A 27,916-nucleotide genomic window follows, 5' to 3' on the forward strand; every position below is an offset into this window, starting at 1 on the left:
CCGAGAATAATCCGCAAGAAGTTACATGTTACATTCACGTTATCCACTCTTTAAACAAAATACTTAGGTACCTACTGAAAATAATTCGTACCAAAAAACCTGATTACTACAAATATTTAAAGACTAGAAGAATACTTTCGCTCTCTGTCTTTTAATTGAACTTTCCATTATTAGAAGTAAAATGCATAAATCTATTATCTAGAATACGTACAGTTTAGTAACTATATTAAATAGATTGTTTCCAGTACGACGAACTTCACATATCTTGGTGCAAGTTCGTAACTCGATAGTCAATTGTGGAAGATAATCGGTTTAAACAATTTAAGCTATCCTGATATTACTTCATGTGGATTGTATGATATTTAAATTAATTATATGTTTACAAAGATGAGTGTTTTCTTTTCTTCATTGATTGAGTCGCTCTACGTAACTCTGATTATTTGGAAGATACAAGACCTTTTGTATGTTATTGTTTTGTTAAATATGCTATCTCTCTGACGTTTTCAGTCCATAATCATACTACAGTAGTAATATTATCTACGATCATACGTTCGATACGTTGTTTAGAATAAATATTTCACACCAGAATGGTTTCTCAAATCTCACTGAACCAATATTTTGCATTTGTGCAAAAGCTTCTTTGATTCATTGAATTCTAAAGCTTGCTGCTTTAACACAATAAATATATAAAAGTTGTAAGTACGTATCTTTTAGACCGGTAAGATTATAAAATTTCCTGAAATTTTCGATTTCATAAACTGTTTAAAGATACACAGCATTGTAGTAAAAAATGTTACATAATATCATTTCATTTGCTGCAAACAATAAACATTATATTCTCTAAACTAAATATACTTATTACCCACCAGTAAAAACAATAAACATAGTTTATATGAATCAATATAGTTGTACGGTAAAATAATGTTGTTTTATTTCAGCAGAGCTTCAGCGATTCAATGGGGCGTATAGTGGATGTGAGTAAAATTGAGATGGAATTGCGTATTCGGCTAACAATAATCAATCTTTCCAATAATACGCATGTACTTACTAACATTAAAGCACTCGGAAAATTGCTACGTAATGGAGTTATTGTTGATTACGCATGAAAGATCGGTTTGTTCTAATAACAGAGGCGAAACATGTTCGTGCTATTGACATAATGATAAAGCTCACTTTCTCGTAGTTTAAAAAATAAACTTGAAAAATTGTACTACGGTGTTCATTTGACCATCTACATATTCATTTATGAAACTGCTGTTTTAAAAAAGAACCTGTATTTTCAACATCATTTTTTACACACAAAAAACATATCGGTATCGAATACTTTAAACTTTAAAGCGTGCATGTTCTAACATTTTTCACAAATATTTTGCAATATGATATTTTTCAAATGAAAACCTGTATCTAATTTGTTATTAATATCTCTACATTTCTGACACGTGTTATCTAAAATAAAATAAAACAGTCTTGTTTTAACGGCAAACAAAATAGCAAGTCTAATAATAATGAAGAAAATATAATTTATTTCCTGTTAATCATTTCTGTACCCAAAAAATAAATACTAAACAGTAGGTGTTACCTAGTAATTTTATATATATATTTACAACCTTAAAAGTATGAAAATTAAATACATTTCTCCAATCTTATACAAAATGTCGACTTAAAATCAAAGATAAACTCAATGTATATCCAAGCATTCAAAAAGCAGAAAATCTGATACTACCTAACACTTTCCTTTGTCTCAGCAATCAACATTATAAAACGTAAAATAAGAGCTGTTAACATAAACGTCTTTTACCTGCAGGCTTTGGTCTGAGCGTTTACAGTCGCTTTTTATTTCAAGCGTTCGTGGAGAGGAGTGAAAAGTACATGTTGAATGAAAATTGCTCGCTATACAGGCTTCTCCGCTAACTTCGCAAATGGTTTCAACGTTTCACTTGACACTGAGGTGTAAAGGTGCAAGAATTTATTGTGGGCGGGTGTCGTGTGCACAAAGCCTGATTTAAAACTACACTGCATACAGATTTAAGCGGTGGAACACGTGAAATATTTTATGGTGCATACGAGTTCTCGTTGGATCTTATATGATAACGTTATTTAGTATTTTTGTTTTATATTATAAATTATAATGTCTGGTAGTGTTGGTACATTTGTATGGTAGCGATTAAATCCATACTAATATTATAAATGCGAAAGTAACTCTGTCTGTCTGTCTGTTACTCAATCACGCCTAAACTACTGAAACAATTTTCATGAAATTTGGTATGGAGATATTTTGATACCCGAGAAAGGACATAGGCTACTTTTTATCCCGGGAAAATGATACAATCCCGGAAATCCCACGGGAAAGGGAACTATGCGGGTTTTTCTTTGACTGCGCGGGCGAAGCCGCGGGCGGAAGCCTAGTACAGGCATATATCTTTCATAACTGTACTCTTCTAAGGGTTGGCAACAAATTTTAACCAGAAAATAAACCTTTGGAAAAAGACAATAAACTACAGGTTAAAACAATAAAACAGGAAATGTGTTAGCTGGAATGCTATAGGACATGTAGGTATACTTTCGAAGCCATTAAAACCCATTAGCCATTCAAAAGATTATCCGCCCAGTGCGCAATATATGGCAAAACTGATAAAACCAGAGGCCAGACACAAATAGGATAGATTGAGGTACATACTCGAATAAGCAGATATAGGGTTATCGAGAAAGCGGCACACGTGCGTTCAGGAGTCACGGGTTATACGTGCGTGGAATTCCTATATCTTCCTCACTGACCAGGAAACGGAGAACTGTTATTATCGCAAAACTATTTCTTAACGCCTTAGACGTACGATACATGTTTCAATCTGGGAGGTCTCATGCTGCGCTGTTGTCGCACTTCAAGTTCGAATGTACTGCTTGTGGAATCACATTTTACGTTTGACATTTTGATAATGGTTATTGTGTAGTTTTTTAGAAAGGTTCTGGATAACTGTGTGCTGTGTCGTTTATTAATTCCGATTTTTCTATGTATCCACTACTATAATTATGTAATATATTAAGATTTTGGACAAAGTTATAATATAAAACAAAGTAGTAAATAATGTTGTTTTTATTACTCCCTGGTGCTTCCTGTGATGTCGTGCGTATTTTATTAAGTGCCTTAGGACTATAAAATGGTACCAAGTCAATCCTAAGAGGTTATAATACACGGTAATAAACATAATGGAACATATAAAAATATTGTTAAATATTATTACTATTCAAACCATAAAAGTATATTTTGGGTAGGTCTAAGTAGGTAAGTATCTATTTTTATAAACTAGCCGCCTCCGCAAAATACGTACCGTCCTACGAATTTTTTTTAAAGTTATTTTTCATTAATGAATTCTTAGATATAAATGAAAATAAAACAGTTGGTCCATTTGTATAATTAATTTGAAAGTTCGAGTAAAAAAGCGTGATGTTTAAGAAAAAAGCTTACACATTCCGCCTTTTTGTGTATTTTTGCATTCTCAGCTGATTAGATGCGTTCACATGTCTAAGCATACATTTGCGTTCGTTTGCTGGAATACGCAATGTTTTTACACACTGACGCAAATGATAATATGTCCTTAAGGCTTCAACACGTAAGTACACGTAATAACACGTATACGTCATATAAGTATGTTTTAAACCAAAAATTATGCATCTGGTTAACTGTCAAACTTGAAGATTTGTAAATAATATAATTCGTATAGGAGCTACCAACGTTGACAAGAGAGCATTTTAGTATAGTTGGTTCTTTGATATACTGTTCCTCTTGCTATTTCGGTTAGAGTCCGGGCTGTCTGGCTGGTCGCAGTGGTTGCGTTTATTAGTGCGCATCTTATCTGCACAGGAAAATATCCTTAATTTAAAGTCATTTTTTAAAGCGTAATTTTTAATCTTTTGCCTTTAGATAGATCCATGAGACATAATTTTTTTATTGCAAGACGTTTTTTTCGTTGTTAAATAGGTGCCAGACGCAATTTTTTATTTCAAAATCATTAAAATGTCATCGAAATAAGTGAAATTCCATCAACATGAGTCCCCGTGAAGGATATACTATGTATAATATTCATTTTACTATTTACAATTTTTCTACCATGGTGCCTCCTTTTCCCAACGAATCTCAAATAGGACGTTAATGTAAACTTGATAAAAACCAAATATCATCAAATTCATATTAATACCCAAAAGTGTAATAAATATGGAACCATCTATTAAAAATATTAGTTTACTAATTATTCAATATAAGTATTAAAAAAGGATAATATAATATAAGTAATAAAGTTATTACTTACCTTTTAAGCGGAATCATGTTGATGTAATTTCACTTATTTCGATGACATTCTAATGATTTTGAAATAAAAAATTGCGTATGGCACCTATTTAACAACGAAAAAAACGTCTTGCAATAACAAATTTATGTCTGATGGATCTATCTAAAGGCAAAAGATTAAAAATTACGCGTTAATAAATGACTTTAAATTACGGATATTTTCCTGTGCGCACTAATAAACGCAACCACTACCGCCAGCCAGACAGCGCGGACTCTAACCGAAATAGCAAGAGAAACAGTATAATATCAAAAACCCAACTATACTAAAATGACTTTTTTTAAAACGTTAATAGCTCCCGTACCAAATTGTTTTATGCACAAAGTAATTTTGTGTGTATCGGTTAAAAGTTAACTAACTAAGTTAACTAATTAACTTAGTTTAATTAATTAAGTTAACTCTTCCTGCATAATATTATTAAGGTTAACTATTTTGATAAAGTTAACTTCATAAGCTAAGTGCTTATGCAGTAAATATAAGTGATCAGTGCTTTCTTTTTGTTGTTCACCCAGTGGTAATACCTGCAAAAGCCTTTTCCCATTTAACTATGAAACATACTTAGTTATGTTTTTTTTTTAATTTATGTAGGTTGTAGGTTTTTTTTATACTTATGTAGGTAGTACATTTGGTACATACAGTTATATTATTATTTTATACTGACAGATGGATTTTCGTACTTATCTCTGCAGATGCCTCTCGCTAGTGCATCTTGATGGAAACTCGTAAGTTAGTTAAAGATTACAAGTTTCACTTTTAATTAAAATGAGAACAAATGTTGCAACTTTTATGGTAAACTTTCTTGCGGTTAACTTATACCTCGTATAATGTTAGTGGGTAGTTGTGGCAATCTGGAATAAAATATATTCTTTATTAAATTTTGGCTCTATTTCGCGTATATATTTTCAAACTGTAACATGCTACAAAAAATTATATTGTGTTTTAACTAAAAAAGTGCAGTAAATTCGAAATCAACTAAAAAACACGATGTCATTCTCATGAAATGTTATCTAAACAATCAGAGAGCTAACGAACCTTGCACAAAGCTAAACTTTCCTTATCTTCTCTGAGTTTCCAGAACTATTGACATTTTCAAGCACCATTGTATATTTGTATCCAGTCATTTTCATCCCAGGTAACTGTCAAATGTCTATATTGAGCCAAGTTTATGAACGACTATCTAAATCTGCAGGTATATATGTTTCTGGGAGGTTTTACATAGGTAAATCCTCTTCTTGGTGCGGTTGAACATGTCTTCCTTGTGTAGTTGGATTCATTTATATAATTAATAATGCTCTCATGAGTTTCAATGACCTTGTCTTCAAAGACACAAGACTAGATTGCGGAAGCTTTAACTTCTAAGCTTTGATCTACGGCACAAAATTCTGAAGAAAAACTCCTGGTTTATTTTCTTTTCGTGTTATATTTATCATTTCTTTTTTATCGTAAAATATAAATCAATTAACGTTTTGCTTCAATAATTATTCATTTATTCTGAACTTCTCTTAATTCTTTCTGGTTTCTCTTGGAGATAGCAAACCACGAAAACTTAGGTCATAATATAAAACTTAGATTAACAAATTTCTATATTTTTCAATGGATTCTTACTCTATCACATAGAGCTTTTAAGCTTAGCTCACACTGAAATAAAACTTCGTTTATAAGCGAATTTTCTTCTTTATTTATACATTTGGAATCTATTGCTTTCATTTTTATCCTTCATTGAAAAGATTTGTTTAACTTAGCAACAATTATAACTATATACTCAAACGTCTAATAACTTATAAAAATAATAGCATCATAACATTTTGAAATGGGTTTTTTATGTGTTTTACAATATAATTACAATATTCGTAATAATAACATAATGAAGCACGCATGTGCCCGTAATCCTCGACGCTTTAAGGGAAAATTAAACCATATACGTAAATGTTTATGCGGTTATCACTTAAACGCTAAAGTGCTCATAGCACGCACCACGAACGTCATTGCAATGAGCACAACACATTACATAAAGCCGAGATGATTACGGGTTTATCGCCCTTACGAATCCTGAATTTAAATGTAATCTCATTTTATTACCATACAATATAAAAGTTCATTGGCTTATTAAAATAACATCAAAGCACGTAGTCTTGGCACTAGGCGTACGATTCGCCTTTAACAAGATTAATATTCGTAGCGAGTGACGACCCCCAACACAATAGCTACGTCCTCACGGCGCATGCATATACGAATAATGTCCATATAATGTTTCGATGAAATTGGCTCTAACGCTCACCTTATAACTTAGTCTAACCCCTGTCTTTCGTGCGGCGAGTGGACTTGAGTGGCGGCAATCGGCATACCGAGCCCAAATTGCGCTAGTGTTACGTAATTTTGTATTGTGATACAAATAATGTAAACGTGTGTGTCGTGTAGAACATGGTGCGTTTAAAATTGGGATTGTTGCATTCATATGGCTATTTGTGCGAAGGTTAGGGTTGGAAGTTTACGGGAAACATGTTGAAGTTTTGTTCGCCGGCGGCGAGGCGGCGGGAACCGAATGCGGTTTGTTACATTTACATTTATATTCATCTGTGTCAGTAAATTCGTTAACTAAAACATAATTTAAGAAAGATACTTAAAGAAATGAAAATTATTTTTCACTTGTTACTTAGTTTTAGGTATTTTTTTGAAGTTTTGATTAATAATAACACATTAATATATTTATGTCTTTACGGACACTGTGTTTGTAAATGATCGATGCTTGCTTTTTTACATTTTCATAATATCCTGCCCTATAAATACAATGCACTATAATACGCTCAGTATGTATAGCTATTTGTGGTCAAATTTAGGTTGATACGGATTAGGAAATTATATTGCGGTTGGTGGGAGTTGATTCAAATTTGAAGTGAATCAATGAACCACAATAATACAGTAGGCTGTAGGATTCATTATAAATACTTTAATTTATATATTTTTTATGAAGAATATTGCAACAAGCAGTTTCATACAAACAGAAAGGTAATAAAGAAAGGTAGGTACCTTTATTTTGTTTAGTATTTGGGAAACGAGTGATAACTCCCGAAGATAAATGTTCCGTTTTGCTTCAAGATGTTTATCCTGCATTTATTTTACAAACGATTTCGTAAGGGTTGAATGTAATAAATGTACAATTTCAAATAATCGAGAGCATAATGAATGCTCTATCTTGTTTAATCGTAACAATGAGGCGGTTTATTGACAATATAATATGAATCGTAGTTGTTTTGGAAAATATACATAATCATATATTTAATAGTTAATGATTCTAATAGAACAGATACCTAGATAATAATATTATCCTGGCATTGGATATGGTCATAAAGCGTACTTGACTCTATTAGTCAAATTACGCTAGATGGAACGTAATCTAATCGAATGATATGGTTAATTATTATACTGCATATATGATTGCTTGCCCTGCGGTTTCACTCGCTAGCCTACAACGTCGCATATTAAACAAAGTAGTATACTCTGGTTTTACACGACTCAAAGGGATGATGCGGGCTGCCTGACAAGAAGATAGAGAAGAACTCCATGAAAAAGTCCATGGAGAATTAGTCAATCAATTACCTATTCCAAAAATTATAGTTTTCAAAAGCCAACGAGAAAGAATTGCATCAAAATAAGAAAAACTAGTATCTCACTATAATTTTGAAACAGAATTTAGTGACTAAATGTTTCGTTTATAAAGTACTTAACGATTTATGTTTTAAATTTAAATATAACCGTAAAACATTTCGACAATCCCGTAAAACAAGCAGACAATCAATATTTTATTGATAAAACGGCGTTTTCGTGAACGGACGCAGAAAATTACGTGACATGAACAGTAAATATGATCTAAATACCAATATAACGCCAATCCTCTTGATGGTTTATCTTCTGTTTGGACTTGACACAAATCGTGCCTCTGCATGCTTCGCAAAATAGATTGTGATGTAGATAATACACATGTGACATTTCCATCAACTGCAATAATTAATGTTTTAAATTATGTGATTATTTTGTGATTTAATAATGTACGAATTTGAATAAATTCTTAATAACTTCGAACTTTTATACGCTAGTCACTAGTTAAAAGGTGTGGGTTATACTTAATTGGCTCTATGTAGTTCTTTCAGGGGTCAATGATAGAGTAAGTGTTTAAACTAATTGTAGCCGTAGACGATTATTTCTAATCGAAGTAACAAATAACAGTAAACAGCACCGATTACTAAATAGTTACTAGTAATAGTATAAGATCTTAACTAGATATTCATATAATTTGCCTCCGATCCTGTTTACATAGAATTAGTTTCGTTGGTTTTGGCATTCCTGATCTTAAAGGAATTCGCAAAGTATTAAAGGAATTTCTTAAATGTTAAATATCGATACTCTTCATGACTTTTATAGATATATTTTTCGCGAAGGTGGAATCTAACCATCGACAAAATCCGTAGGTAGTCCCTTCATGTAAACAAGTCTAGTAAATAAAAAAATGTAAATTAAATAAAGATTAAATGCTTGGAACTTTCGCATTATTTTTCGCTAGTAGAAAAAAGGTTAATAGGTTTTGGCCAACAATTTAGAAACTTTCACTCATTGCCAAACTATCGTTGAAGTACGAAAAGTATTTTGAAATGTATTGAATACTCCATTAAACAGCACCAGTTTGGAAATCGAAATTAGGCTTCCTATTATATTATGTGTTATAAAATGATTTCACTTGATGAAATATACAAATTGGCAAAGCAAACTCAATCGAAATATATTACAACGCAAATTAAGCTTAACGTGTTACTGAATCAAATTAATACAATTTTCAGGTAAATCCCGGCCGTAAAGCATCCTTAGGCGGTATTCGAGAGGGTGACGTCATAACCTCAATTAATGGGCAGCCGACCAAGAACATGACGAACTCGGAGGCGCATGCTATGCTACGATCAGCTGGGCCTAATCTTAGGTTGGGCTTGAACGAGTAAGTAAATAATAGAACAACCTAAGCAATTATTAATTACACAAAGATTACGAATACCTAGGCTATGCGATGGAGCGGGGATTTAGTCCATTGTCCGGTGCGATGAGGCGGCGTGAGACGTGTTCCGCTCACGCCACCCCATGAGGGTATAGCTGGCAGGCTCTTAGCTTGTTTGGGCCCGGCGACGGGCTGCCGCAGATGGGGTCACGGACGAATTCTACCTATAGGTACCCGTGGCCCTGTCGTTGATGCGGCTTGACGGAACACAGTGGGGTTTTGGTCGGAAGAAATCCGACATAACCCACTGCCTCTTCCCCGGAGGCCGTGGGTATCTATGCAAGATTTCCCCACTTACAAAAAAAAAGGTTATAAATAGACTCTATCTTTTGCTACATGGATACTGCAGAGAATATTGTCTAATTGCTAAATATTTAATGGGTATTTCAAAAATATTTTTATAATACTTAATAAAATTGCTTAAGCAATTTCAGCTTATAATTTAATAAGATATCTAATAATTAAATTGATCGAAATGTTCTAAGGCTTTAAATGAAATCGCGACGTAAAATCTTGTGATTACTTTTATTGGATCGGATAATCAGATACCTATCAAAGTAGATGGATTTTTAAAGAACTTTTATCCATAGTTTTCAGGGATTCACAAAGAATTTAGAAGAGTGGTTATTAAAAATTATGAAAAAAGTGCAAACTCAAAGTCGAAACCTTTTCTTCCCGATCTCAATAGTCCTTAAATGTTCTCTAGATCGTTTTAATGAGAGGAAAAATATTGTTAAATCTCTTTATAACATAAATTTTAAATAATATATCTATTATTGTAAGTTAATTATGAAAATATTCATCATAAAAGCGCCTATTGCAGTAACACTTAACGTAGGTATTTCTGTAAGTACATTTAACGCTTCCATCGTCTGAATTCTGCTTGGCTTGTTGAAACAACTCAGAGGATTTACATCTCGAATCCTCTACGAAACGAATTATTTGTAGTGATTTCGTGTTTCGAATAAATATGATAGTTTGATTATAATATACTGAAGAGTTAATTTATTAACAGAGCTCGATGTTTTAATCTTTCTAATATCGTCACTTAAAAATAATTCATATTACATATAAAATTTCATTAATTATTACTCAGAAAATATATATTTTTAACTTAGCTATTTACTTACAAATACTAAATTCATAATTTCTTATTGTCCTATCCTACTAATATTATAAAAGTTTGTGAAGATGTGTGTGTGTGTTTGTTACTCTTTCACGCAAATTCTACTGAACCGATTACAATGAAATTTAGCACACATATAGAGGGTAACTTGGATTAACACATAGGATAGGTTTTATCCCGGAAATCCCATGAGAACAGGAACCATGCGGGTTTTCCTTTGAAAACGCGGGCGAAGCCGTGGGCGGAAATCTAGTATAGTATAATATATAGAAGGAAATTACATTAATATACTCGATCCCTTATCTAAGCCATTAAGATATTGGAATATTTAATGTGTTGTTAATCCTGTAAATTCGTAACATTTACTTCTACGCTACGAAAAATAAAGTAAAGGAAGTTTATTCCTTGAATTAACAAAAACTACGTGTAGGTATATTTATAAATAGCATTTTATTATATGAGAGTAGAAAGATAAAAAATAATTCTTCGACAATATGTTTGTATTTCAATACGTTTGATTGAACGATGAACGGATTCATTTGTATTATAAAATTTATCTCCAAATATGTATAAAGATTCACTTTAAAATTGAGTATAGAATTATGTTCAGAATTTATCGATCTGACTGTCGGGTACCTAATACAAATAATTAAAACGTGCTTAATAATTAAATCTATTTTACGAAAAAAAATTGCAAGTTGTCCATGTTATGAAAATGAGTATAGCATTATTTAGGGTCGATGCAATATAGCTATGTCAATGTGGAAAAGTTCTTTCCCCAAGCTGTTCACTTGCGAAGTTTTAATCTAAGTTTTCTTGTCACCAGAGACAAAGAGATGTCACCTCGAAGAAGATCTATTGGCAAGGCTACCGAGTTGAAAAGTAAGTTTGACTTGATTTTGTTGCCCTAATGAACTAATTAAATTTTTTACCTACATCGTCCTACAGCCATCAAAAATAAAATACAGCCTATAAATATATAATAGAGTATATAATAGAGTAAAATATTCTTATTTTTAGATTACTTTTAAAATTGGGTTAAATTTAATGATGATTGGATAAAAAATCTAATTATGAAACTGTCTTGATATAATATTAACTTTATTCACGGTGAAATAACATTCCCACGAGTTTTATTCAATATTAATCCTACTGTCTCATGCCTTCTTCCAAGACGTTCCATTTACAATAGATACTATTCTATAACTTTAAATAAAACTGACTTATGGATTATTCTTTCAAGATATCTAGATAGTACCATTTTTATATATAAATAAAAAACTACATAAATTAGAGTTATTTCTTGCACGTGTAAAGTGTGTTTTGTGGCTTTACAATTTCAAGATTTAATTATCAATTATCAGTTAATGATTCCAATACGACCACATGTTGTTGGAATGATTTTTCAATAACAACTCATATTTCACATATTGATCCAAGAGCACAGTATTTGCTTAAACTCTACATTTCCACATCTTTGAATTAAAATAATATTCTTTCAAATAGTAAAGTTCCTTATACATTTCTACGATAAATGGAAATAAGTATTCGTCCTACTTCGTGTTTGAATGCAGCTTCGACAGGTATTTCAATGGTCGTACATATTTAATCTCGTAGAAAGCGTACATCCGCTTATCTTTCAATACCAGCAAGATAATACTTAAGATCATAAATTTGTTTATTTATTTACTTACTATTCATTCTTTTCCGTTTAAATACTTAATAAATAATGCTTTGTTTGCGTTTCTATTTCGAGTTTCTACTGATGAGACACGAATGCGAGACGCGATATAGATTAAGTATTTAAAAAGTAATGTCCAAATGGAGCAACCACCAAGCCATTCGATGTTAATAACATACAATTTCTTGATTGGTATGAAAAACTCGCCACTGTACGAACTTTACTTACAATCTCTTTATTTCCAGGGCCCTCGCATCTGCTGACTGACATAAACAGTGGAAAAGCTGTATTACAAGCACCAGTGTACGCGACAATACGACCCGCTTCCCACATCAAACCTACAGCTCCACCAATGAGATCTCTCAGCTCACCTCCGACTACAACAAACCCAGCATCAACTAACCCAACTCCATTGTCTGTTGATGAACCTCCAAAAATTCACCCAACCAATCCCTTTTATACAACTTTACCGTCGAATTATTCAAGTGCTTCCAGATTACCTATACCAAATGGTCGATCCACCTTTTCAATATTAGATAGGAATAATTCAATTACTAGATCCAAAGATACGTTTGAAACTTGTGATAGTAAATCCCCTTTTTCTAACTATAATTCTGAATCAAATTTACATAATCCAACTTACAATTTACCCATAAATGGTGCTCCAAACTCTGTAGAATCAAATTCCGCGAATGCTTATGATACCAATGGAACTCAACAAAATAAATCGCATGACAACCCAAATCTTCGCAATCCTTTTGAGACTACACGAAATAGTGACTATTTTGATAAATATCATAAATCTAATGAACAATATAACGTAGAACCTAAACACGACATGGATTTCTGTTCGAAAGAAGAGGTAACAAAACATTCGATAACAGAACATAAAATAAGTGAAACTGAAGAAGTGACTACGATAAAAAAGATGGTTTTGAATGGTTCCGGTGACGAGATTTCAGATAAATCTGATAGTAAAACCGATTTAAAGTTAAGTCCAGAGTCAAATGGAACAAAGAAAACATCACAAGAGCATATAATAACTCCGGTAATTGAATCTAGAAATGGTGTAGAGAAGACGGAAGGAGACCGGCAGTATTTAAGTTCATCGGTTATTTATAAGGCAGCTCCAGACACCTTCGATAGTGTTTCGCTACAAGGTAAGTCAGAACATTTATTTTGTTCAAATAATTTTCACTATTACTAGCGGTCCGCCCCGGCTTCGCCCGTGGTACATATGAAAAATAGATGTTGGCCGATTCTCAGACTTACCCGATATGCACAGAAAATTTCATGAGAATCGGTCCACCCGTTTCGGAGGAGTATGCAGACTAACATTGTGACAAGAGAATTTTATATATAAGACTAGCGGTCCGCCCCGGCTTCGCCCGTGGTACATATGAAAAATAGATGTTGGCCGATTCTCAGACTTACCCGATATGCACAGAAAATTTCATGAGAATCGGTCCACCCGTTTCGGAGGAGTATGCAGACTAACATTGTGACACGAGAATTTTATATATAAGATATTCTTATTTAAAGTCCAAAATAAGAACAGACATGCTTTCTTCTCGATGATAACTAAAAGCTTTTTAAAAAAGGGAAAAGTCTCGATTCAGATTAATATTTCCATCAATTAATAAGCTCTCTAAAGTAAGTATTTATTAGACTCTATAAAGTAAGTATTTATAAAAAAGGAAAATACGATACAGCAAGTAGACGAATAAAATTAAGTTAAGCCGGCTCATTATTTAAATTTTGGCACCTAAAATTATGAAAATGTATAAACTCTTGCTAAGCACGTCATTTGAAATCAAGAGCAAAGTGTAATTTTATTTAATTGTCTCTTCTATACCTACTGTCAAGCTAATGTGTAATTGTTAGCACAAAATGTGTGTTAAGTAGTGCACGTTTGTCGACAACGTAATAAAACATGTTTCTCCTAAAGTGTAATTTTTAAAAGCAGCTATAATTAATGCCGTAAGTTACATTACCTACTAATTATACTACATAATGTGCTCTTCGGTTTACTCCATCTGGGAATAAGGCTCGGTGCAGTGTACGTATTTATGGGAAATTTCAGTGTCAGTGGTAGTGTAGCTCTATATACATATTATAATACTAGCTGTGCCCGCGACTTCGTCCGCGTGGAATAGTGACTGCATAGTAGTTACTACTTAACACACAATTATTGAGTAAACACGTCTTGAAACACGTACTACCATAAACAACTAAATTATAAGTACTTACAGATTATTTTACAGTTAAGAAATAAAATAAATAATAACACAAAATAACTGTTAGTAAAATTAAAACTAAACTGAGCTATAAAACTTTGTTACAGAAGAGTTCAAAATTTCCAGGGTGTGGCTATCCTCTCGCTCCCATGTCCCCTTCTTCTTTCACAGCCTTTCAACCCTTCCCTTTCCATCCCTAGTAAATGGCAGAACCGATTTTGATGTAAATAATATTATCTAATTGTACCTATATGTACACGTTATATCCTATCGTTTGATGCTTCATTTGGTTTATTTATCTAACCACTGTCACCCCTAAAGTGCCCTATATGTAATAAACGGATGAACCGATTTCGATAAAACATTACTACTTAATTGTAATTCACCCGTTATGCACATTCATTTGATATTATATCACTTAGGTAGGTACTATCACAATATTTGACAACATTCGTTTCTTTCATTCCCACTTATACCTATACAGTAAAGTAAAAAAAGTAGTAAAATTTTATCAAAATCGGTTCATCCATTTATTTGATATAGGTATAAAAGTGGTAGATAATAAAAAAAGTGAATTTTGACTCAAGTGACATATGAAATGAAAGGGCATGACGTGTAAAGTATAATTAGACATATTAATCAAATACAGGGTGTAATCGTTAAGTGTGCACAGGCGATTTTTCCGTAAGTATTACAGATAACAAAAAACTTTAAACTGATATCGAAAGTACTTAACCTAATGAGTAAAATGGCCGTAATAAATTTTTAAAAATAAATCGAGAAATATCAAAAAAATTATCCTTAAACCCTCCCATACATTAAGTATGAAATATGAATATCCCGTATACATTTAATATGAAAGATTTTTAGCTTTCTTTTTCTTTTTTGGTTTTCTGCTTTAATTACTTCGCAAATTTGAAGTGGCATTTTCCACGCTTTTTCCGGACATTTCCACGCATTTTCCGGATATTTTCCAGAAATTTCCCTGGTATTTTCCGGTTATTTTCCGGGATTTTCCAGACATTTTCCGGGAATTTCCCAGGCATTTTCCGGGGATTTTCCGAGCATTTCCCGGGGATTTTCCGGATGTTTCCCAGACATTTTCCGGACAGTTCCCTGGCATTTTCCGGGAATTTTCCACGCATTTCCCAGGCATTTTCCGGACATTTCTCAGGCATTTTCCGGGGATTTTCCAGGCATTTTCCAGATATTTTCCGGGAATTTTCCAGGCATTTTCCGGACATTTCCCTGACATAGCCTGTAAATGTCTGGAAAATCCCCGGAAAATGTCAGGAAAATCCCCGGGAAATGCCAGGGAAATGTCCAAAAAATGTCTGGAAAACATCCGGAAAATCCCCGGGAAATGCTCGGAAAATCCCCGGAAATCCCCGGAAAAATCCTGGGAAAATCCCGGAAAATAACCGGAAAATGCCAGGAAAATATCCGGAAATGCGTGAAAATGTCCGGAAAATATTCGGTAAATGCGTGAAAATGTCCGGAAAATGCCTGGAAAATCCCCGGAAAATGCCTGAAAAATGTCCGGAAATTGCCTGGGAAATGCGTGGAAAATCCCCGGAAAATGTCCGGAGAATATCCGGAAAATGCCTGGAAAATCCCCGGAAAATGCCTGAAAAATGTCCGGAAAATGCCTGGGAAATGCGTGGAAAATCCCCGGAAAATGCCAGGGAAATTCCCGGAAAATGTCTGGAAAATCCCGGAAAATAACCGGAAAATGGCAGGGAAATGTCTGGAAAATATCCGGAAAATCCCCGGAAAATGCCTGAAAAATGTCCGGAAATTGCCTGGGAAATGCGTGGAAAATCCCCGGAAAATGTCCGGAGAATATCCGGAAAATGCCTGGAAAATCCCCGGAAAATGCCTGAAAAATGTCCGGAAAATGCCTGGGAAATGCGTGGAAAATCCCCGGAAAATGCCAGGGAAATTCCCGGAAAATGTCTGGAAAATCCCGGAAAATAACCGGAAAATGGCAGGGAAATGTCTGGAAAATATCCGGAAAATGCGTGGAAATGTCGGGAAAATCCCCGGAAAATGCCAGGGAAATTCCCGGAAAATGTCTGGAAAATCCCGGAAAATAACCGGAAAATGTCTGGGTAACATCCGGAAAATCCCCGGGAAATGCTCGGAAAATCCCCGGAAAATGCCTGGGAAATTCCCGGAAAATGTCTGGAAAATCCCGGAAAATAACCGGAAAATGGCAGGGAAATGTCTGGAAAATATCCGGAAAATGCGTGGAAATGTCGGGAAAAAGCGGGGAAAATGCCTGGAAAATGCCCGGAAAATGCTCGGAAAATCCCCGGAAAATATCTGGAAAATGCGTGAAAATGTCCGGAAAAAGCGTGGAAAATGCCACTTCAAATTTGCGAAGTAATTAAAGCAGAAAACCAAAAAAGAAAAAGAAAGCTAAAATCTTTCATATTAAATGTATACGGGATATTCATATTTCATACTTAATGTATGGGAGGGTTTAAAGATAATAATTTTTTTGATATTTCTCGATTTAGTTTTAAAAATTTATTACGGCCATTTTACTCATTAGGTTAAGTACTTTCGATAACAGTTTAAAGTTTTTTGTTATCTGTAATACTTACGGAAAAATCGCCTGTGCACACTTAACGATTACACCCTGTATATAGGTATAGTAAATGGATGAACCGATTTTGATTAAATATGTCTAATTATACTTTACACGTCATGCCCTTTCATTTCATATGTCACTTGAGTCAAAATTCACTTTTTTTATTATCTACCACTTTTATACCTATATCAAATAAATGGATGAACCGATTTTGGTAAAATTTGACTTATTTTTACTGATAGGTCGTTCACTTTCATTTAATATATCACTAAAGTATATTCGACAACTTTAGTTATTTTCATTCCCACTTTTACAACTATATAGGTACCTGCCTAACAAAAAAACATCATCTAATTCGGATTACCTGCTAGCGAGCTACGGTGGCACAAACACACACACAGCGGTCAAACACTTATCACCCATATTTTTGCATCGGGGGTTAAAAATATAATATAATACGACATAATTTAAAAAGGACATTTTATGTATAAAATTTACCTAGAAATAAGTATAATTTTAATTTGACCCCTCCCCCCTACTACCTCAGCTTACCCCCCCACCCTTGGGGACTTTCGATATTATGATCACTTGGACATAACTGTAGCGTATAACAGATAACTTACGTTTTATCGTACACTGTATGTGTAGTGTGTACCATAGAATCCTTAGCAAATGTTCGCCGTGAGTACTTAAATGGTCATAACTTTTTTATTTATGAACCGATTGACATGAAATAAACACTAAATGTTAAATGAAGATTACCACAATATATTAGTGAAAACCGCATCGAAATCGGATAAGCCGTTTCTGAGATTAGCGTGTTCAAACATACAGACAAACAGACAAACAGACAAAAAATTTTTTAACTACAGTTTTGGGTTTGGGATCGATTTAATAATAACCCCTGCTAATTTTTTTTTACATATTTTCATTGTACAGACACCACTTTTCTAGAATTTTATTATATGTATTGAATTGATGATGATGATTTTCATGAGTTCAATTAGTACATAGGTGTTATTAACGATATTTCGCGTTAAATTATAGTGCGCTATGTTTTGCTGGATTATTTTCATTTTAAACTTATTATAATATTAATAGTTTTCGATATATTAATATAAATAAATAATCATTATGGATCAGCATAATAATAGTGGTTCAGAAAGAATAAACTAAACTGAATTCTTTTATAACGTGCTAACGTGTAAGAGATAAATAATTTTCAGAATAAGTTGTACGTATAAAAACATAATATTATAATCTTCTTAAATGATTTCATAGCGCGTCTGATTCAATTATTTTAAAATGCCTTTTGACTTCCACCGAGCAAATTTTATATAGAACAGAAATGCTATAAAATCTGGACACAAAATACGAAGATAAGTCTAATTAAATACCTCAAACTGCGGTTAATATTGGTCTAAGCTGTTTAACCAAGGCTAGCGAAATCTAATTTAAAAAATACCCCGTGCTTTTCTGGTTTACTTTAATTCAGTACTTACTTAAAAGCGACTAAGTCACCAGCGCGAACGTTTCAGACTCGAGAGGGCTCAGCGAAACTCTGATTACGAACTTGTTTTGTAAAAGTTAAACCTCCCGTAATGTGGTATGAAAATGCATGAGACTGCAAATTACTGTTTCTAGACACTCGCAGGCCTTATCTATCAAATTAGAGGTAAAAGGTATTAAAGCAACGACTACCTATAGCTATAAGGGACAAAAAATACTCTATGTTATCTACTTCTCAACATTATAAATGAGGTTTTTTTATATTTTAACAACAACTTCATCTCTGTAAACATTTTTACAGACAAAATCTGGTGAAAATATATCTTTTATCTTTATAGCGTAATTGCGTTACCAAATAAAGGTTTTTAGTTAGATTTACCTGTCTTAGAATAGTTTTCATTCTATAGGAACTAAGTGATACTGAAATTAGATCGATTAGAATAATTAATAAGAAACACAAAATGCCTGCTAATTATTTTTAATTCAATTTTCTTTCTAAACTCATTCTCAATGGAAAAACACGTCGCCTCCGTAAACAAATGGCTTTAAATATTAACGCGGCGGTACACTTAATTAAAATAATACGTTGATCTTCGCTAATGTGTAGTTTATTGTGCCCTTAGAAAACCAATTGAATTGGTTCGTTTTGTTGTTGTTTTCTTTTCCGTTTTAATTAAAACAAGATTAGACGTAACTTGTAGCTGCTCCTTTCAGCATTGTATTTTCTTTAACAATGACATATTCAATAATATTTTCCTTAATAACATTAGAGTAACATTTTCTTTTAGAAACAATATTATTTTCCTTGATTCTTTCTAAATCTCTATTCTCTACGCAATCATATTATTTTGTAATATTATGCTCATTTTTAGTAGTGGAACATTCCTGCCTCGATTTTCCGAAGACATACAAAGTAGTGTTTTCAAATTAAAAATTCCAACTCAATACGCGAGAAGCTTCTGTACAAGGTCAGAGATTTGTATGGTTATATACAATAGATAATACTGATATTAAATAGAAATTGAATATTGTATTTCATCACAAAAATTCTACGAAACATTGTAATACTTGCAGCTCGAGAACGTACTTCAAAAACTATTGCTTTGAGTGAAATATTCGTAATAATTTTATTACTCTCTTCCGTAAAGTTATACTTCAGTACAACAGTCGGTCCCTTTCATTTTCGGTTTGCGGTTCAAAAAGGATAATGGATATTCACGTAACTTTCAGCACAAACAAGGTAAATAAGGTTTTACGTGATAAAGGTTTATTGAATAAAATACATTAATAATTAAGTAGCTTGCGGTTAAACGTCCTTTCAAGATGTTAAGAGGGGATTATTTTATTAACACGTTAATTGTACACACCTTTCTCAATTTCAATAAATTTTGTGAAAGTGTGTAATTTATAATTTGATTAATGAGAAAGTTCAATTGTTGAAGCTCTTCCGTTTCTTTTAATTGTTATGATAGTTATGTTTCTTTAGTTTTACAAACAATTTTAATGTAAATATACCATTATTATAATTTTATTAGAAATATGGTATTTATATTGTGTTGCTCTATCCTATTTATAATTTTTTCATCCAAGACTAGATAAAAATAGAAAAGCTTGATTTTCTTTTCGAAAAATGTGTGATTTTAAGAAATAAAAGCAAGAGATTTCGTATAAACAGAGTAGGTAATATAAAAAAAATAGAAGAGGTTAGGTACAGGATAAATAGTTAATGCTACAGTGAAAAATACAAAACATAAAGCTTAGGCTTGTGATGCATCCCCTAAGCGTAACCCAGTGGGAATGTAGACGTTGCAACGATTTTAGTGAGATTTTAGTAAGAGATACATTTGGAAACGCTCCGAGCAACCGAAATCCCCTTGCGTATTTGCGAAGAAAAAAACTAAAATGGCGTGGGCAATAAAATTCCAGAACGTTACTCCAATTACCTATATTCTTATCTCCAGAATTTGGCAGACATTCAAACTGCATAATGTCGGTAAATAGAACAGGATATGTAAATAATGTATTCTTAATAATTCAAAATGTTCAATATTCGGTTTTTACAATCAAGCATCTCAAATAGACATATTTACCTTGGCAAAAATGTGTTTATATTGGAAAAACGGTATACATATATAGTTCTAGTCACCTTACGAATTTATCGAAACACGTTGAAGAAGGCACAAGTTCTGACTCTACAAAAACTAACTTGTGCTAGGATTTCGACCAAGTCCATTTCGTTGAGTGAAATAACAGTAAACATTTTAACATCCATTTACAGTTAAGGACATTTTGATGATAATAATATCATAATAATAATTAATATCATAACACAAGGCAGCTTTATATCTGAAATAGAGACTTTTACAACACTGCCTTTCTTAAAAAGCTGATAAATTATAATAATATAGTTTACCATCACTTAGGTACCTATATATTATCTTGTATTCATTGATAATAATGGGTAATTATAACTGTGGATGACAAGACAGGCCAAGGTCTTGGGCTTGTTTGAAGGAGCGGTGTCACGGTCTGGAGACGTTATGGTCATACAAACTAAAAATATTGAACAGTACCACCGCAAACTTCAGTCAATATTCAAGACAACATTGTGAACACCCGCTCTAATAAAGTGGATATTAAATTCCTGTTAGAATTCATCGTTTTGTGAAATATGAATTCCCCATGTTTTGCGAGCAGCCCATACATTTTTCATCCCGTTTCCGAAGATTCTAATACTGAAACTGATGACAGCACGGATTCTGGCTGCGAAAAAACAATCGACGGCCGATATCGAACGAAGTATATCGATCCGAAGCGACGAACGATAAACAAAGTGAGCAAAAAAATCCTCAAAGCAATTGAACGGTTAACATGTAGCATAAAAAGGAATAAAAATAAAAAAGTGCGCTCCGAAAGACAAGAATATACAGGTGAGAGGGATCTATAAATTTAGTTATTTAATATTATACAGTATTACACGTAATGTCTCAATTTGAAAAACTATGTATTTGTTATTCGATTACACAGCGGCTTACTCACGATTAACGTTATTCGGATAATTTATGAACAGCGGAGTATGATATAAATTATATCTAATAATTTATGAGGAAAATAATAACACATTTGCCATTTATATAATTTATGTTCTGTATAAAAATAAAATACATATTAATCTTTCTATTGCGACAGGCTCTTTTGTCAAAATATGTTACTAAAATTTTTAGAATTGTTCGTAGGCTTTTAGGTAAAATGGTTAAATAGGCGTAATGGAACTTCAAGAGGTTTGAGATTTTTTCAATACAAAATAATCGAGATAGTCTAAGAAGATATGAGATCTTGATTGCTCATAGTTGTTAGCGTTTAATAAATTGGTATTAAAACATTAATTATCTACATGACGTGTTAACAGATAATAATTAATGTTTTAATACAAATTTATTAAATTTTAAGTGCTGCGAATGATATTTCGTAGTCTTAAAATATCAAGGCTTTTGGAATATTAACTTTGAATGCAAATACAATGATTTAAACTACCTATTTATTTACTCCAAAGAGTAAATAATGAGGTTAATGAGGCAAAGAGTTATGATTCGTAAAAAATATAATATTATAATAAGGCTCAAAACATTCAAGAACATTCGCGTAACAACACAATATTTTTTATTATATCTGTTGCCAATACGCTATTTAGGAAAAATATTGTACAAATGCGGTAGCAACATAAATGTCGGCTATTTATTTGTATTGGGTCAACGAACGCACTGTTTTACTTTGAAACGTTTGAATATTCACGTTGTTGATAATCTATTTTCTCATACTCTGCTTCAGCATTCGCATATATTTGCGAATAATGGAAATTCGTTCTGAGAACACAATATTTCCATTGAAACGGCCGCGAGGCGCGACCATACTGAAAAAGATAAAAGTAATAAATAAGGAAATCCGGATTTACGTACATCCTAAGTAACTATAAACATTTGGTATAATATTTAGAGAATAATAATGTCCGTTATATTCTACGCCCAGAATATAGCATAGGTAAATAGTATTTAATAGTACTGGAACTTTTAAATAGGCTATTTGACAAGGTTTTGAAAACTGTCTCAAATTATTAAGATACGTTTATAGAGCACACAAAACACATGTTTCTTAATTTTTTGTAGTTATTCATTGAGAAAATGGAAAATAAAAACATGATATTCAAATATGCCGCCAAAACACAATTTTGAAGAACATGGCGTCTCGCGACCATGGTGACGTCACAGCGGCGTAAACATCAACTTGCTCCTAGTACTTATTGTTCGTTTTTGTTTTAATAATTATAGTATAATTAAGTTAATCTGTTTAAAAACCAGAAAATGAGTTCTTATAGGTGGTGTGTAGTTCCTGGATGCAGAAATACAACTATTAAAACCCCTGACAAACTATCCAAAAGATATAAAAATGCGTAGAAAGTGTCAGTTAGCTCGCTGAAATCCAAGTGATATTAGATAATTATATAAATTAAAACAGTTATATTTTTTTGAGAAGACCACTTCGATGTAAGTATGGTGTTCCGTGTTGAATACCTAGTAGGCAGTTTATTTTATTTGCAATCCATACTAATATTATAAGTGCGAAAGTAACTCTGTCTGTCTATCTGTTACTCAATCACGCCTTAACTACTGAACCAATATACTTGAGATATTTTGATACCCGAGAAAGGACATAGGATAGGTTTTATCCCGGAATTCCTACGGGAACAGGTTTTTCTTTGAAAACGCGGGCGAAGCCGCGGGTGGAAAGCTAGTACTCTATATATTTTTATAAATGAAATTTAAAACTTTTAAAAAATTTAAGCAGTTCAAACGTCCAGTGGGTGTTCACCTTAGTGTTTACTGTGGAGTGATGAATACAATGTCATGCCAGATGACGTCACATTTCGTTCAACCAGTGGTGGCGCGTTTTGGAAGTTTGAATTTTGCTCCCATATTTTGCTCTTTTTGAATATTATTTTAGGGGTTTAAATGATAAGTAAATAAAAAAAAATCCTTTTCATTATAATATGTATTACGATAGTAATTTTATGCATATTCCCTATTCTACCTTCACAAATAAATCATTCGGTTAGGATGGGAGTTGGGAGGATGGGAGTGGGGAGGACGGGATATGGGAGCATGGGAGCATGTGGGAGGATGGGATGTGGGAGGATGGGAGTGGGGAGAATGGTAGTGGGTAGGATGGACTGTGGGAGGATGGGAGTGGGGAGGATGGAATGTGGGAGGATGGGAGTGGGGAGGGTGGGATATGGGAGGGTGGAATGTGTAGGAACCGGGTTTCAAAAACTTGGAACCGGACTCGGTTCTGCATGCCCTAGGAATGTGGGAGTGGGGAGTGGGGAGGATGGAATGTGGGAGGGTGGGAGTGTGGAGGATGGTTTGTGGGAGGATGGGAGGATGGGAGTGGGGAGGATGGAAGTGGGGAAGATGGGAGTAGGTAGGATGGAATGTGTGAGGATGGGAGTGGGGAGGATGGAGGATGGAATGTGGGAGGGTGGAATATGGGAGCATGGGATGTGGGAGGGTGGGATGTGGGAGGATGGAAGTGGGGAGGATGGGAGTGGGGAGGATGGAAGTGGGGAGGATGGGAGTAGGGAGGATGGGATGTGGGAGTATGGGAGGATAGGAGGATGGGAGTGGGGAGGATGGGATGTGGGAGTATGGGAGGATGGGAGTGGGGAGGATGGGATGTGGGAGTATGGGAGGATGGGAGTGGGGAGGATGGGAGTAGGGAGGATTGAATGTGGGAGGATGGGAGTAGGGAGGATGGAATGTGTGAGGATGGGAGTGGTGAGGATGGAGGATGGAATGTGGGAGGATGGGAATTGGGAGGGTGGGATATGGGAGGGTGGAATGTGGGAGGTAGGGATATGGGAGCATGGGATGTGGGAGGGTAGGATGTGGGAGGATGGGAGTGGGGAGAATGGAATGTGGGAGTGGGGAGTGGGGAGGATGGAATGTGGGAGGGTGGGAGTGTGGAGGATGGTTTGTGGGAGGATAGGAGGATGGGAGTAGGGAGGATGGGTTGTGGGAGGATGGGAGTGGGGAGTGGGGAGGATGGAATGTGGGAGAATGGGAGTGGGGAGGATGGGAGTTGGGAGGATGGGATAGGGAAGGATAGGAGTGGGGAGTGGGGAGGATGGGAGTGGGGAGGATGACGGTTGGGAGGATTGGGGAAGATGGAAGTGGTGAGGATGGGAGATACTGAGGGGATGGGATGGTTTGTTTGTTTGATTGTAATGAATAGTCTCATAAACTTCCGGAGCGATTTTGATGCAATTTGGCACAGACAATATTTATACCCTGAGAAAGAACATAGGCTACCTTTTATTGCGAAATATGTACCACGGGCGAAGCTGGGGCGGACCGCTAGTAAATAATCCATACTAATATTATAAATGCGAAAGTAACTCTGTCTGTCTGTCTGTTACTCAATCACGCCTTAACTACTGAACCAATTTGCATGAAATTTGGTATGGAGATATTTTGATACCCGAGAAAGGACATAGGATAGGTTGTATTCCGGAAATCCCACGGGAAGGGGAACTATGCGGGTTTTTCTTTGACTGCGCGGGCGATGCCGCGGGTGGAAAGCTAGTAGATAGTATAAATCGTCTCATTACTTACCTGCTTGAGGTAAGATAATAATATATATAAATTGATGATGACGTGTTTGTATTGATATTGAAAATAATCAATACAAACACGTCAATTTTGATCCTATAAACTGGATGGCTGAAATGAAAAACAAAGGGCATAACCTAAAAAATGTATACTTCATAATAATTATTGTGCTATTGTGATTCATGTTTGTAGGTACATTTAACTAAAAAGGTAATGAATGACGATTGAAATATTAACTTACGTAGCTGTTTTCACATTTCTCAATTCAGGAGCGTAAAAGTCTGGGTTGTTTTTATAGAACATGTCAACCAATACAGCGTCCACTTTAGGTAGATTTCTACTGTCTGCTTTTTCGAAATTAGGTTCCATGACAAACAAAAATAACACATAAAGAACAAAACTGATTACAGACACCTTGAATCACAAGAAATAAGTTATACAAGAAACAAAACCAAAAGCGAAATTTAGCAACGACGTGAGTAAACGTTGGGATCACTTGTTATTTACGCAGCTGTGACGTCATGGCAGATGCAGCCAATCATGGATGTTTTCGGTCACGTGGTAATTTTAAAAAATATGATGTTTTTTCTCGACGATTTATAAACAAATAAGCTATTATTTATATCATTTATTAATTTAAATCGCTTTAAAAACCTTATATATATATGGATTACACAAAAAAGTAATTTATTTTTTATACTGTCAAATAGCCTATTGTAAATTTTGGACCGGGTGTTATTTGTTGTTTCATTAACGAATTTTGCTGATGACGTTGCTTATTGATGACGTTATTATAACAAAAGGTTTTATAGTTTTTTTTTTATAAATGCAGTGCAACAGAAAATTCGAGTATACTAATAATTATCTATTTTTTTTTGTCTTTGTGAAAGACATAGACATAGACTTAGACGTACTTACTCGTTAGAAGTATTTATTATTTTTTCAAAAATAAATCTTTATGTGAAAGCTCTCCAAGTTAAGAGAAAATGCAGATTATTTGTAGACCGAAGGTACATTAATCTATTAGAGTGTGAATGAGCTCTCAAAGTTTAACAACTCTATTTAGTTGAGTCTGAGCTCTATACACTATCTCTAGCTGACCCGATATCATGAATACCTAACAAAATACACGAAATAATAATTTAATTCATGTATTTTGTTAATGTTATAACAAAATTGCAACACAAATCAATACTATATAAAATTATTCTGCATATTTCTGGGCCTAAAAAAGGGATACCGATCACATTAATTATTTCCAATTTGAAATCCTGTCTTGAACAAAATATAATATTATTTGTCCAATGTAAAAACAGCTAGTATATATTATGTAGTTGTTATAGCATATCAATTTGTGGTATTGTAAGATGCGGCCGGATGCGGAATAAAAGGTTTTACAATAAAGTACGGTGAGGTGCGCCTACGCATTATTTTGACAGCCCGAGTTCCGCCTTTTTGAGTGTAATCGTTTCGCTTCAGTGCCAACATATAGAATTTGCTCTCATTCCACCAATAGGTTGCATAAGTGATGCCAATTGAATACATTGCATTTAGAAACGGCAAATTTTGTTATCTGTTTATCAAATCATTTTCAATTTGGTAAAATTGATGCGTTTGTTTCCATTTTTTTCTAAATTGTTTACGTTTTCTAAATAATCGAATATTTGAAAAGTTTATAGATTCAATCCTTAAAATAAACCTTGCGGTTTAATTGTTTTTAACTAATTATTATCATATGACTATAGTTTTAATTAACACACGACACACTGACCGAGCTGCTTCGCGCAGCAATTGCTTCGCGAAGCAGCTCGCTGATCGCTGACCCGCCTAATAGCGTTTTTATTTCCTTTTTTGTCTCAATACACGTTTTCATCTCAGTACTTTATTTTTATATAAAACTGAAAAAAAAAACAAATTGTGAACAATAATTTGCTACTGCACCGATGCACCAACCGCGGCGGCATGCGGTCTCCACTCGTTAAATAACTAACGGTTGGAGTCAGATGAAGTTTTTTTATTCTTCAGTTTTTACATTAAAATAAGCAACATAAATAGATAAGAAAATTAGCTACCTCTTAAAGAAACTTGTCATACTAATAAGACATTTTGGGGTGTAATGGCTGTCTACCACCTATCAGCCAAAGCCAACCTCACCTGCTCGCGGTGCACCCTGCTGATCAACGAACGAGGCTCTGGTGACAAACACATACAGTGGTAGAGCTACAGTTGCTTATATAATCTATAAGTAGCACGAATGGGCGGTAGCTCGTCCGGGGTGGAACCACTGTCTCGCAGAACACCGGCGTGAAGTTTTTCATCTTAAAAGCGTTTCGCATAGGTAAGCGAGATAACCGGGCGCCCATCTCTCCCCTCCCCTCTCTCTTTCAATGGCAGCGGAATTAAATAGATATATACCCCAGGAGGGTACCAGCACACATCGTGCAGGAGAATCCCTCCCTGAGCTCAATGGTTCAGGCTGCCCAGCGTATTCTGGGGTGGGCAAAATTTCGCACAAATCACCTTCTACCCGGACTTATAGGAACAAACATCGTCCCATACCCTCCCCCACACTTCATGTGGATTTCTGCAACGTGAGGGGTTTGCACTCAAACATGAATGCCGTTCACTTTCACCTGGAGACCACGAAACCGGCATTACTCTTCCTAACGGAAACTCAAATCTCCTCTCCACCCGATACCTCCTACCTCCATTACCCTGGCTACA

General features: G+C 34.2%; 1 protein-coding gene across 5 annotated transcripts in view; it reads left to right on the top strand.

Moving 5' to 3' along the window:
* Positions 1 to 27,916, top strand: part of LOC149485070 (uncharacterized) — a 132,041-nt gene that overhangs the window by 22,920 nt on the left and 81,205 nt on the right. For 4 of the 5 annotated variants that reach the window (XM_089699774.1, XM_089699777.1, XM_089699775.1 and 1 more), the window contains exons 3-6: positions 942 to 974; positions 9,173 to 9,324; positions 11,334 to 11,389; positions 12,434 to 13,348. In XM_089699774.1, the coding sequence (XP_089555900.1) occupies positions 942 to 974; positions 9,173 to 9,324; positions 11,334 to 11,389; positions 12,434 to 13,348 (1,156 nt within the window). The remainder of the gene's footprint in view (positions 1 to 941; positions 975 to 9,172; positions 9,325 to 11,333; positions 11,390 to 12,433; positions 13,349 to 27,916) is intronic. The other variant, XM_089699776.1, reaches the window with a different exon arrangement.

Source organism: Colias philodice, chromosome 10, assembly GCF_061535455.1.
Source record: "Colias philodice isolate Cphi_HAF_F1 chromosome 10, ilColPhil1 Martin Lab GWU primary, whole genome shotgun sequence".
Lineage (NCBI taxonomy): Eukaryota > Metazoa > Arthropoda > Insecta > Lepidoptera > Pieridae > Colias > Colias philodice.